Source organism: Nuphar pumila, chromosome 14, assembly GCF_984573655.1.
Source record: "Nuphar pumila chromosome 14, dmNupPumi1.hap1.1, whole genome shotgun sequence".
Taxonomy (NCBI): domain Eukaryota; kingdom Viridiplantae; phylum Streptophyta; class Magnoliopsida; order Nymphaeales; family Nymphaeaceae; genus Nuphar; species Nuphar pumila.
The window spans coordinates 5,034,506-5,048,000 of record NC_143262.1 but is presented as its reverse complement, the minus strand read 5'-3'; the positions used below and the strand labels follow the sequence as shown (position 1 = coordinate 5,048,000).

The 13,495-nt window shown below is 39.3% G+C and overlaps 1 protein-coding gene across 5 annotated transcripts in view; it reads right to left on the bottom strand.

The window, feature by feature from the left end:
• Positions 1-13,495, bottom strand: part of LOC149816142 (uncharacterized) — a 235,932-nt gene that overhangs the window by 14,599 nt on the left and 207,838 nt on the right. For 4 of the 5 annotated variants that reach the window (XM_089987332.1, XM_089987333.1, XM_089987334.1 and 1 more), the window contains exon 22: positions 12,303-12,357. The exons of the other annotated variant lie outside the window; for it this stretch is intronic. In XM_089987332.1, coding sequence (XP_089843458.1) covers positions 12,303-12,357 — 55 coding nt within the window. The remainder of the gene's footprint in view (positions 1-12,302; positions 12,358-13,495) is intronic. 5 annotated transcript variants of the gene reach the window in all.

Below are 13,495 nucleotides of genomic sequence, written 5' to 3'. Positions count from 1 at the left end.
TTTGCCGAGTCCCTGTGACATAGCTTATTATTTATAAGTGTTATACAGGGTATAACATTACACAAGTAATAAAAATAAATTACAAACATGCCACTGCCTACGCATCCCAAGATGGATCCTTGGAATGTGGTGCGGGTCGGATCCATGATCCAAAACTAACAGCCTCCCTCAAGTTGAGTATGGTCTTTGATCATGCTCAACTTGTCTTTGAGTGCCCAAAACTGATGAGTGGATAATCCCTTGGTAAAGATGTCAGCAACTTGCATATCTGACCGAACATATGCAGGTTCAATTTCTTTTTCTTCCACCTTTTGCCTAACAAAGTGTTGATCGATCTCGATATGCTTCGTGCGACAATGAAGGATGGGATTGAAGGCAATATTAATAGCTCTCTGATTATCACAAAGAAGCATAGAGGACGAGATTGGTTCTTGTAATTCTTGCAGTAGATGTCTCACCCATGTAACATCGGCTGTTCCTGCTGCCATTGCACGATACTCTGCTTCAGTACTAGATCGCGCCACTGCCTTTTGCTTCTTGCTACTCCATGTTACAATATTATTGCCGATAAGAATGCAATACCCCGAAACTGATCTGCGCTCGTCAGGATCACCAGCCCAGTCCGCGTCTGTGTAGGTGAATAGTCGATGCCCTGACGTATAAGCTGTCCTTGGTGTACATCAAGCCATCTCCAATCGTACCCTTTAAATACCGAAGGATCCTTTTTACTCCTTCCATATGTACATCTGTAGGAGCATGCATAAACTGTGAAGCCTGATTGACAGAGTATGCTATGTCAGGCCTAGTGAATGTTAAGTATTGTAACATCCCTACAACTCGACGATACAAAGTAGGATCATGATAAGTAATGCTTTCTTTAGCACTTAGCTTATGATTTAGAAGGCAAGGTGTGCTAATTGGTTTACAATTCTCCATCCCTGTAGCAAGTAAAATATCAATAGTGTACTTATGTTGGCTCAATGTAATAGTCTCATGTCGACTATCAACTTCCACACCCAAAAAATATCGCAAGGGACCCAAGTCTTTCATCTTGAATTTAGCCATCAGCATAGACTTAACCCAAGATATGTGAACCTCATCACTCCCGGTAATAATGATGTCATCAACATATATAAGCACCCAAACAATAGCTGAATCAATTTTGAATATGAACAATGAATGATCTAGAACACTTTTAGTGAACCCATGATGCTGGATCTCCATGGAAAAACTTTCAAACCAAGATCGAGAAGCTTGTTTCAAGCCATAAAGAGAGCGTCGAAGTTTACATACCCAATTGGATGAATCATGCATACTATAACCAGGTGGCTGCTCCATGTAAACTTCTTCCTTTAGTTCACCATGCAGAAAAGCATTTTTAACATCAAGTTGATTGAGTGACCATCCATGTTGTAACGCCAATGCAATGATAATCCTGACGGTGCCCAATTTTACTACTGGGCTGAACATTTCATCATAGTCCTGCCCATACTGCTGTGTGAAGCCTCGTGCAACCAGACGAGCCTTATAGCGCTCAACACTGCCATCCGGTTTGTGCTTGATCTTGTACACCCATTTGGATCCTACAACATTCTTGTTATCTGGCCTTGGTACAATTTCTCGTGTATTGCATTCATGCAATGCTTCCATTTCCTCATTCATCGCCTCTACCCAGGCACGGGAATGTACAACCTCATGAAAAGAGGAAGGTTCTGTTTCTTTGGACATCTTGTTAGAAATGTTTGAAAATCCAAAGAGAAATTGTTATAACTTACCCAACGATCTATAGGATGTCTAATCCGAGTGGAACGTCGTAGAGGAGTCTCATCATTGACTGGATGAGCTCTACGAGAATAAACAAGACCAGAAAAACATGAGGATGTTGTTGTAGGGGGAATGTCTTCCATATGTGGTTCCACATCGAAAGTATAAGGTTCATTGTCTGTCAATAAAGATGAATCCTCATAAAGCAACGAGTCATATAAAAGTGAGTCACTGAGCCAAGGATCATAACTGTCCTGTGTATCTGTGGAAGACGAACCCAGAGTGTCAAAATTTTCATCATAAAAAACATTTCTAGATACCCGAATTTTGCCTGTATGAGGATCATAACACCTGTATCCCTTATAGTCATCTGCATACCCAAGAAACTTACACTGTACAACTCTGTCTTGAAACTTATTTCTCAATGAATGATCAATATGGACATAACATACACAACCAAAAGGATGTAGTTCTTCATATGATGGATGACAATTATAAAGAACAAAATACGGAGAATTATTTTCAAGGATGGTCATGGGAAACCTGTTGATAACGTAAACAGCTGTATGGAAAGCCTCTGTCCAAAGAGAGAAAGGAATACCCACAGTGTGCATCATGCTCAAGGCTGTCTCAACAATATGCCTGTGTTTTCTCTCAGCTACTCCATTTTGTTGAGGGGTATGAGGGCAAGAAATGTTACGTGTAATGCCATGCTCCTTCAAATATTCACTAAAATCATGGGATATGTATTCTCCCCCCCATCACACTGGAAATATACAACATTGGTATTGAATTGGTTTTGGACTAGTGCATGAAACTGTTTGAACAACTTGAAAACTTCATGTTTGTACTAAATTGAGTGTAAGAGTCAAGAAAGAGTACATAGTATCGAGATCCAGAAAGAGAGGCAGTGGGCGCAGGACCCCAAACATCTGAGCATATAATCTCAAAAGGCTTTGTTGCTCTGTTATTGATACTATGAAAATGAAGTACATGACTTTTGCATAAATGACAACTTGGACATTTTGACTCTAAACTGACTGCGGGTATTAAACCTTTAGCAGACAACTTGTTAAGAAAAACTTGACTACAATGACCCAAACGAAGATGTCATAAGTCTGGCTTATTAAGTTTCAAGACTCTAGATGAAGAACTATGATCTGTAGATCGACTCAAAAATGTTGGAAAGGAAGAAGCTGAAGAAGCCACGACTACGGAAGACGATGTCTTCAAAGGCACATGAGATTCTTCAAAGACGTACATGTTCCCGCACCTTTCACCTTTAGCGAGCGTCTTCTTGGTGTGAAGATCCTTAAGATAAACAGAAGGAGTAAATTCAATGGAAGAATTTGTTTCATCAACTAATTTTGACACAGATAGAATATTCTTTTGAATAGCAGGTGTAACGCCCCGAAATTTAAACCCAAATTTTGAGGATTTTTTTTTTGAAGCGGAAACAACAAATGATTCCAGGGTTAAGCATTTCAGAACGATACAGGAAGGTAAAAGCAAACCACACCATTTATTTTTATTTCAATAATAATAGAATCCAACATCAGAGTTTTATGAGTCTCAAACTAAAATTTCCAATTTGAAAGAAAGTAGGATCGCCAGGGAACAAATAGATCAAGTCTTGGTCAGCGCCTCATCCCGCAGTGCTCATAGAACTACTTTGTGCCTGAAAATGATAAAAATTATAGGAATTAGACTACCACGTCTAAGTAGGAAAACTGTAATTATTCTTGCAAGTAGATCATGTGTCAGGTGTGTGATGTGGGTGTCGTGTTTGAATTTCAGTCTATACATAAACACATAAGAAAGTCGATGCAACAGCAATAACAGACACATATCTAAGTAGATAAATAGATTACGTAACAGTTATACTTAAGCACGAAAAGTATTTTATACAACTACAACAATTAAGCAAATAAGGTATTAAGCAATTAAAGCATATTCTGTAACAGAACTTACACTAACATGAATAACATCTATATAACATCCATAATATGAATTTAAATAACTAATATATGCACAGTTTAGGATGTCGTTTCATCATAAGCACCAAATATAAAACATGATGAAAGAGTATGCAAATGTCTCTTTAATGACTCCAACACAGTGATACCTAACTGTTCTAGTTGATGTTTATCTTTTCTTATCTCGCGGGTACACACGGGCCAAGGCAACCATCACAGAAGAGAACGTTCGGGGGTATATTATTCAAAGTTGTTTTATTAACCCGAACATTCTAACTGTGACTGAAATCCCAAGGGAGCGGCCAGTGACCGAGAGAAACTCCCAAAGGCCAAAACCAAATCAGAATGCATCCCTAACTTCTGCAGAAGATCAAAAGAGCTACCACCTAGGATATAATGGTAGTCTGGGTCCCCCAACTCTGAGGACTGGGACCAACGAGTCGCTTTACGCTCGAAACCAAAATACGAGTCCCCAGAGTTTTGTACCACCTACCCTCTCCAAGGTAAGCCCGAATTTGAGTGGGTTAATCTTATCATTTAATAAATTTCCCGAAGTACAGGGCATTTCCCCAACTTCCTTCTACTATCACAGCAGTAGAATTCTCAACCTTAGTCATTTTACCAAGGGTATAGAACAGTTCCCATCCTTTGTCGTATTGATTGCATAACCCACTCAAAGTGCTCTGGTGCCTTTAAACCAATCAAGCAACAATATTTTACTTTCATTTTCATGTGGATTCACATCATAACTTCGATGGCCTATTCAAGACCCTCAGTACCCTAGCTAGACCTCCATATGTCCACAACAACCCGACCCATATGTTCGGTTATCAAAACCTCATTTATCATTCTTATTATCATTTATTTATTCCTTAATAGCAAATTGCTACAACGCCTCCATGTATTATGAAGGGTGGCATGTAATAAAAGCTCTGCCAACAAGCAAAAACACAGTTGGTGTACTTTATTGAACGTGCAGTATAGTCCTAAAGATTTGGTAATACTACTATATGCATTTCTCCCAACATCCTCTCATTCGAACATTCCACAAGATATACAGCTTAGTTGGCATTTGATACTTTCAGCAATTATGTAGTGTTAGGCAATAGTACTTCAAAAAATATACAATTTAACAAGCCTATGAACATTGGAAAATAAACATCTTAATGGCCATTTGAATCTTCTAGATGATGTACACGTAATGAACATTGGAACCCTTTGAAGGAATATGCAGTTGACCCACATAAATTAGGCAGTTTAATATGCAGCTAAACATCAATTTAAATTGCTAGTTACTATGGAGTGAACACCAAATTTACATGCAGCCTAATATACAACTAATCATCTATTTAAATTTACAAGTTACTATGCAGTTTAATATGCAACTAACTAAGCATTTAAACATAAAGTGAATACGAAATTAAATACTAGATTGAATCTCAACCTAATATGCAACTAAATCGACATGGAGCAACAGTTTAATATGTTGTTTCATATGAACCGAATATGATCATATCATGCAACTAACTAGGCATCTAGCAGTTGAATAATCATGCAGCTTCATATAATATGGGAGACCATTACAACAGACAGCTAATTAGTCTTTGCACCCTCTGGAATACATACTTTGATTAATTAGGTAACAATCATTATCACTAGACAGATACAAGACTCAAATATTGGCAGCACCTTGGTTTATCATAAGTAATTCAAACTAAAACATAGAAATTAAACATGCATTCACATTGATTAATCATATGTAAAACAAAAGTCCAGACCTTTACAACCCTCAAGCATGGTCATATGTGCACAGACTCTGTGTCAGTCTACTAGAATGCCTCAATTCTGTTACAGGAAATTTTCCAAAACATAAAGCACCAAAGCGCAGGAGCTTAATATGCGACTAACTACCACTTCAATACACAAGGTACACAATCTATCGTTTTAGTTCTTTAGTTGGCACACAGTCCCTAAAACCCAAAACCGCATGTAAATCATAGATCATCCTCTCACGAGTTAGATCAGCCTCTCACGAGTTTGGTAAAGACAATTTCATAATCAGCCCAAAAGATTTGCACAGAATAAATCCTAAATTCAAGAGAATATAGTCCCAGCCAAGTCATGCAGTCCCAAAGGTTATATACGATGCTAAATCATAACATTTACATGAATGTATATATATTTATAGGTATATATACATAAATAAGAAATTTCAGAGGAACGTGTATACAACTCAAATCACAAATTTCAGTAGATCAAATTAAATCATGAAATCCCAAAGAGACATACACAGGTATAACCCATAAATGACAAATTTTTGGGGACAGGAATCAGATCATGATTCAAAAAGAAAAGAAAAGAAGCATCCGAAACCCCAAATCGTTGATTTGGAGTTTTCGGTTTGGGATTGACAGACAACCCCAATAGGAGATTTTTCCCCATTAACAACTCGACAGTTTGGGTTTTGGACAACCCACATCCCACCCGATCCATGCTCGACCTGAACAAAAATTTTACAGAAACCCTACCATTATCCGGCGAGGGTGTTGCGGCATCCACTGGAGGGGTCGGTCGGCCTGGACAACACCTCCACCGAAGGGGTCGGCTCTTCTCTTCAAGGTCTCGAGTTGCAGGCCTGGAATCGGAGGATGCTTCGAGGTTTAGAGAGGTCGAAGAGAGTGAGAGAGAGAACGGGACAGCGAGAGAGGGAGAAGGAAGGGTTCGGGGTCCCCCTTTGTAGGTGGGTGGCCTCCCAAAAAGGAAGGGAAGCACATCCTCCCGGCGGCTGCGGGGTGCTCCCCCAACTCCCCATCCCCTTTCGTGTTAGGGTTCAGCTGAACCCTAACACCTGATATATCGAGGGAGAAGGTTTCCCCCCCCCCCCCTTGCATTTTTATCGGGCAACCCCCCTATCGGGTTGCCCCTTTATTTTATTTTTCTAACCTCCACTTGTTTCCTTTTTGCAGGGTGTGGGCCGGGTCCGGGTCCGAACCGCGACCCGAGACGCTGGACCCGGTAGTGATTTGGATCCAGGGAGTTAAAAACGTGGATCCGGGTCACGTGACTAATAGTGGATCCATGGGTTGGATCCACTTGGGTCCAACGATGGATTCAACAAGTTTATTTTCTATTATACTTTAATGCCCATATATATATATATATATTTTCTTTTTGGACTCGGGTAACGGATCCTAGGCCCAAATCATGCTAATTATAAAATTTTTACATAAAGTTTCGAGGTAATTGTATAAAATTTGCGATTATTACAGCAGGTGTGAGTAAGACATTTGACAAGGGTAATTGAGATTCAGGCAAAGAAAGGGAGACATTTCCAGTGTGAGAGATGGGGTGGTGAGATCCATCTCCTATGACTATAGTGCCATTTCCAGTGTAAGGAGTCAAGTGAGAAAATTTACTTGCATCAGAAGTAACATGTGCTGCTGCCCCTGAATCAATATACCATATACCTTCATCATTTTGGCGCAAGTTCATCTGATTGAAAGTAGTCATAAGGATATTTTGTATGTCCTGTGGAAGAACCTGTCCCTGAGGAGTGCGTGCAAACGTCTGAGTTGCCTTCTGCCCTGACCTACTATCTGGCCTCCCTGTTTTGTTCCGGTTCTGAGGATTGTACCAGCAATTTGCTTTAACATGTCCCCGCTTATTGCATAGAAAACAAGTAGGAACACGTCCCCCTCGTGGTACACTGCCTGAGCCAATGCCTCCTCCACCTGGTGTAGGTAGTAATCCTCCTTTGTTTATAGGTGTTCCATTGGGACGAGGAGGAGTAAATAAGACTCCTGATTGAATAGGCGTATGTGTCATCATCACAGGATGAGCATCATCTGACGCGTGTTCCTGATTTAAACTGACCTCATATTGCAAAAGCTTAGATTGAAGATCATCAAAACATGGAAGAACTGAGACAACCTGGAGTGTCGTGCAAAACATGCGATATTCAGGTCCAAGGCTACCTAATGCCTGTTGTACCATATCCTTATCTGATACAGGACTTCCAATGGCAGCTAACTGATCTGTAATCACCCTGACATCCCCCATGAACTCTGTAATAGATTTGTTTCTTTTTCGCATGGATTGGAATTGCCACTTGAGTTGCAAAGCCCGAGATTCAAAAACCTGAGAAAAGGAATGAGCTAGTCTATTCCACAACTCGGTAGCAGATTGATCATCAGAAATAGTTTGTAAAACACGATCAGAAAGTGTGGAAGTTATGTAAGCAACTAATGTCTGATCCCGTTGTACCCATATGTCATAAGAAGGATTGGTGGTTCGAAGTTGACTCACCTTCCCATCTTCACCTGTTATTTCTTGCATGATATGTGTAGGTGGGGCGGGTGATCGCCCATCTAGATGCCCATAAAGACCATGACTGCGAATAAAAGGCACAATCTGACGGTTCCAAAGTAAGTAGTTATCATGAGATAACTTGTGGGTCATGAGGTGAGTAAGAAAACTAGGGTTCAACTTGGAATCCATGGATTATATGAAGAATGAGATGCAATAACAGATAGGAAATAGGAATGGGATGACACCAAAATAGAATGCCGATTGTACTGACAGTGTATTGAGGGAAAAACAACAATGCTGTGTGCTGAAAATAGTATCAGTGCCTTCGTCACACAGAGGAGTAGTGACGTGCGAACCAAAAAAAAAATGTTGAACAAAAATATATTGAGAGAAAAACAACAATGCTGAGAAAAACAACAATGCTGTGTGCTGAAAATAATATCAATGCCTTCGTCACACAAAAATATATTGAGAGAAAAACAACAATGTTGTGTGCTGAAAATAATATCAATGCCTTCGTCACACAGAGGAATAGTGACGTGCGAACCAGAAAAAATATTGGACAAAAATATTTTTGGGGAGAAAATCAAAGGCTCGGCAGATTGGAATAAAATATTAGGACGTGCGTACCAGAAAAAATATTAAAAATGAAAGGAACTGAAAGAGAAACTAGAATGACGTGAAAGAGGATTAAGGAAAAGAGAAAGAAAAAATCCTACGTCCTTTAGAAGCACGTGCTGGTCCTTATAGGTCTTCTAGATGATTGATTTCCGTGCCTGTGCTCTGATACCATGTCAGAAAGATCAACCTGCAGGAGATAAGGTGAGGTAAAGAGAGAAGAGAGAGAGGAGAGGAGTCGGCGGCAATAGGGTTTTCCCTTTTCACTTATTATTTATAAGTGTTGTACAGGGTATAACATTACACAAGTAATAAAAATAAATTACAAACATGCCACTGCCCACGCATCCCAAGATGAATCCTTGGAATGTGGTGCGGGTCGGATCCATGATCCAAAACTAACACTTGTGAATGGAAAGTTTCGGGTGTTTGAATCGATGTGATTGGCTTTATCAAAGTAATGTATTGATGACTCATGTTCATGTACCTAATTAAATAAATGTGTTTTGCATGAATGTAGTTGTATGGATGGTCATACTAGTGATTTATAAATGGATCATGCAGTTGGCTTGAATATGTGTGCATTAAATGAAAGCATTGTACTTGTCACTATCATATGAATTGAATATAAACATGCTTCTAAATATTTTTGTTTCATGCACATAGTTGAAATTTGCATATATAAATGTGCATTTAGAAAGCATGTGTTTTATTCCACATATGGCATGTTGTTTTGGTTTTTGCATATGGTGCATCGATGATCGAAATGAATCATCGTGGGCCTGGTGGGCCTCAAGCTTTGGTTTGCTCCCTCTTTATTTTTTTTAAATACATCGCAAAAAAATCACATTAATATTGTTGCACTGTATTGCACTGCTCTATGCTTTTCCGCGGGCGGTGGTCCCGTGATGGTTCTCGTAGGGAAATATGTGAGTTATTGCCTTTGTTTGCATGCTGAATTGCAAATTAAAGAAATGAGATAATAGTAATCAAATAAAAATAAAAGAACAATACAATATACGTTTTGAGATCTCTCTTCGGAAGAATGAGAATCTTAGAGTTTCGGTTTTGGGGGACCACGAGGATACCAAAACTTCGTGTGCGCTATTGTTAGCCCTGAACCCGATATTGAGGTTCTTTCTTCTAGCCACGATTTTAGGGAGAGTCCGCCACTTTGCCCGAGGGTGGTGTGTAGACACAACTGTTGTTTTGGTATACCAAGAAAAGTGACACTTGTAGATGGGTGGTCTGTGGTGTCCCCGACATTAGATGAGTGGTCTAATGTTCTAAAAGCTATTTCGGTCGAGGGGTAAGTTTGGAACCCAGTAATAAAATACAAATTGTGTGCTAAGCTACCCTGAGTACCTAACTTGACCTCAGATATTTTACCCGTTTGGTGTATCCGCGGGCAACGGTAATTAAAAAGATAAACTTAAATTGTGAACATTTGATAGAGACATGTATATGAAAAGAAAATTTTAATAAGAGGTAATAATTTACTCATGTATTGCACTGCAGCCATGCATATTCCTGCTATGCATTAGATCATGCATATTTACCTATTCACTTAATTGTTACATGTTGGTGGATGTATAATGTTGTTCCCTAGTACATGTTAAATGATTGTATTGCTTAATTTGTGATCCCTGTTATTTATTAAATATTCCCTCATTCTTAATAATTGTCTCTAATGCATGAATGCTTAATTGAATTATGAATTTGTCATAACTTCATCCCACTAAAGTATTGCATGAATTCTTATTTGTATTCTTTATACTCATTTATTTCATTAGAGGAATTCGTACACAGAATTCTTCAAATTTCTGACACCCCTACTTTTGTTGTTTTTTACAGCCTTAGGAGATCAGTGAAGCGACTCGCTTCTGGGAGAGCTACGAGTGCTACACGTTTACTAGACAACTTCACAGATGAACAACGTGACTCTGCTTTTCCTTACTTTTTATTTACATTTAATTGATCATGCACTCTGATTCTTTTTATGCAATTGTCTCGAAACTACTATTTCTTAATTAATAAAATTTGGTTTATTATGGTTTGGATGATAAGTATAAGATCCCTTGTAGTTGGTTGAGTTATCTAATGGTGAGTGAAACTGTAAAGGCCCCGGGTCTCTGGGAATGTTTCCGCAATGATTTAAAAAAAAATCTGCATTTTTAAGGGTTATGAGTTGGGGTCGTTACACACTAAACCTGATGCACCCCTACCAACTTGTATATATGTGTGTGTGTGTGTGAATGAACATGTGAAAGATGCATGCATAGGCTACTGCTTACACCTGGCAAGATAAATAAGCAATTATTTTATTAGCACCGCAAAGCCAACTTTCAGCCAAGAAAAAAAAAACAAGTTCAAGTTACAATAGATCATTTCATGACAGTGGGACCAATAGCAGCATGTCTTGGACCATAGTGAACATTATTGCTCACACACCTAGGAGTTGAACCTGGGATGAAAGGGTCAGCATCTTCTCCTCAAGCCCGCAACCACTTAGACGACCCAGGTAGGTGTCCAATACAACTCAATTCTTCTTTTCTTCTTTTTGACAAAGAAAGCTGAAGTTAGGCAGACCTCCCCCAGTTATATAACTCATACCATTGGGTTTTGAACTTGCAATGTCCCAACACAGGGTGACGTGCACTAACTGCTCCTACCAAACAAGCTAAACCCCCGTTGGTCAATACAGCTCAATCTTATATCTACTCTTATAGGGAGTAATATTTGGTAATGTCACATGACTTTATGTCGCCCTTAAAAATCATAGATGCAGGTTGTTTTGACCCACTCAAACGTCATAGATATGTTTAGCATGTTCCAAATGCTGGGGATTGGCACTTGAATCATATTTTTTGAATAAAAAAGACATTTTTATATGAATTAAAAAAATATCACACATTGTGGGTTATTGATTTCTAAAGCCTTATAAAAACTTACATGTTTATTGCAGTCGGCTAATCAAAGAACCAATTCTCACTAAGCAAAGCATGTATCTCACATCTGTACCGATGTTTCATGACAAACAACCAAAAATAAAAAATAACAAGTGGTTGCACATAGGGGTGCTCATGGGGCCAACCTAGCCCGATTAAGGCTTGGTAAGGGATCGAGCCCTTTAAGCCTGATCCAGTTCTAATTGGAACCGCTCTGAGCCGTTTAGACCCAACCCAACTAACGAATCGTGCCTGTTGGGCCCTATTCATTTAGAAATGGGCCGAGCACGTTTCGAGCCCAATCACCTTATCGGGCCAGGCCTGACCCGACAACCTGTTGGCCTGATGTCCACCCCTATTTCCTCAAATGTACACCCCTCTTATTATGGGTCTCTCAAAGTAGCAGAGGTAGATCCAACTCGGAAAAATATGAATAGCCATTTATTGTGTAAAACAGATAGCACAAAAATAGTACATGGATGAGTTAGAAACATAGAACTTAACCATTACTAAATGAAACCTGATGCTGAACAGTGATGCAACATAATAATGTAGTCTTAGGATTCAAGAGCTAAGAAACACTTGGTTCAGAATGAAAGACCAAAAAGGAAGGGCACAACACACAAGCTGATTTGCTTTTGGAAGGAAGATTTGATGAAATGGAAATAGCAATGACTGAATGACACACCTTGTCATCTTGGTAAATGGTTGCAGATGCTGATATGTATGCTACAGCCTGGTACCTGAAGCCACAAAGAAGATCAGAGGAACAAGAAACATACACATAAGGGCAAATAATAATGCAGGTTATACTGAAGGAATGATCAAAACTGCCTCATCCTATAATGCATGTCAACAAGGTCCTAACATAAACAGCTAATACAGCCAGAAAACCACACACAGAGACACACACATGCATCCTTATACTCAAAAGGTGCAGTATTCAGAGCAGATAAGGATAAGATGGCAAAATTAACTTCTACAATACAGCATGAGACTGCCATTCAACTATTCAAGACTAAATCATGATGATCCTGTCATGATATTTGATGACAGTAATTAGCTTGATCAAGCAATTCTTGAAAGATGTACATGTTGCCCCATCGTTTTCCTTCAGCGAATGTCTTCCTCGTGCGAAGATCCTTGACATAAACAGAAGAGGGAGTAAATTCAACTGAAGCATTAGCATCATCAACGAGTTTTGAGACAGAAACAATGTTCTTTTGAATATTAGGTGCATGAATGACACTTGGAAGTTTAAGAGAGGACTTTGACATGGGTATAATGGCATTTCCAGTATGTGAGATTGAGTGATGAGATCCATCTCTTGTGACTATGCTATTTTTACCAACATAATGTTAAGAGTCAAGAGTTTACCTGCATCACCCGTGACATGAGTAGCTGCTCCGGAGTCAACATACCAAATGCCTTTGTCATTTTGCTTCATATTCAATCCTGCCAAGGCTGCCAACAACAAGTCCTTCCCCATCCTTCCTAGCCTCTGCTTGTGGGGCTTTCCCTTTGTTTTGAGGATTAAACCAACAATTTGCTTTAATGTGCCCTTTCTTGTTGCATAGAAAACAGGTGGGGATGGGTCTCTGTCCTTGTATATTGGGTGTTGGAAGTATACCACGACCTCCATAGGTATTTCTTCCTTGACCTCCTTTTCCTTGAAAAGAACTTCCTCGTCCTCGACCATAACTCATTCCTGTAGCTAGAACATCTTGAGTTCCTGAATGTCCATGAAAATCTTAAGTAGATCCTTTCAGAGTCATTTCATATTGTAGTAATTTCGCACGAAGATCTTCAAACTTTGGAAGTTCTGGTAAACATAGTAAGGTTGTCGTCATAACATGATATTCTGGCCCCAATCCGCTCAAG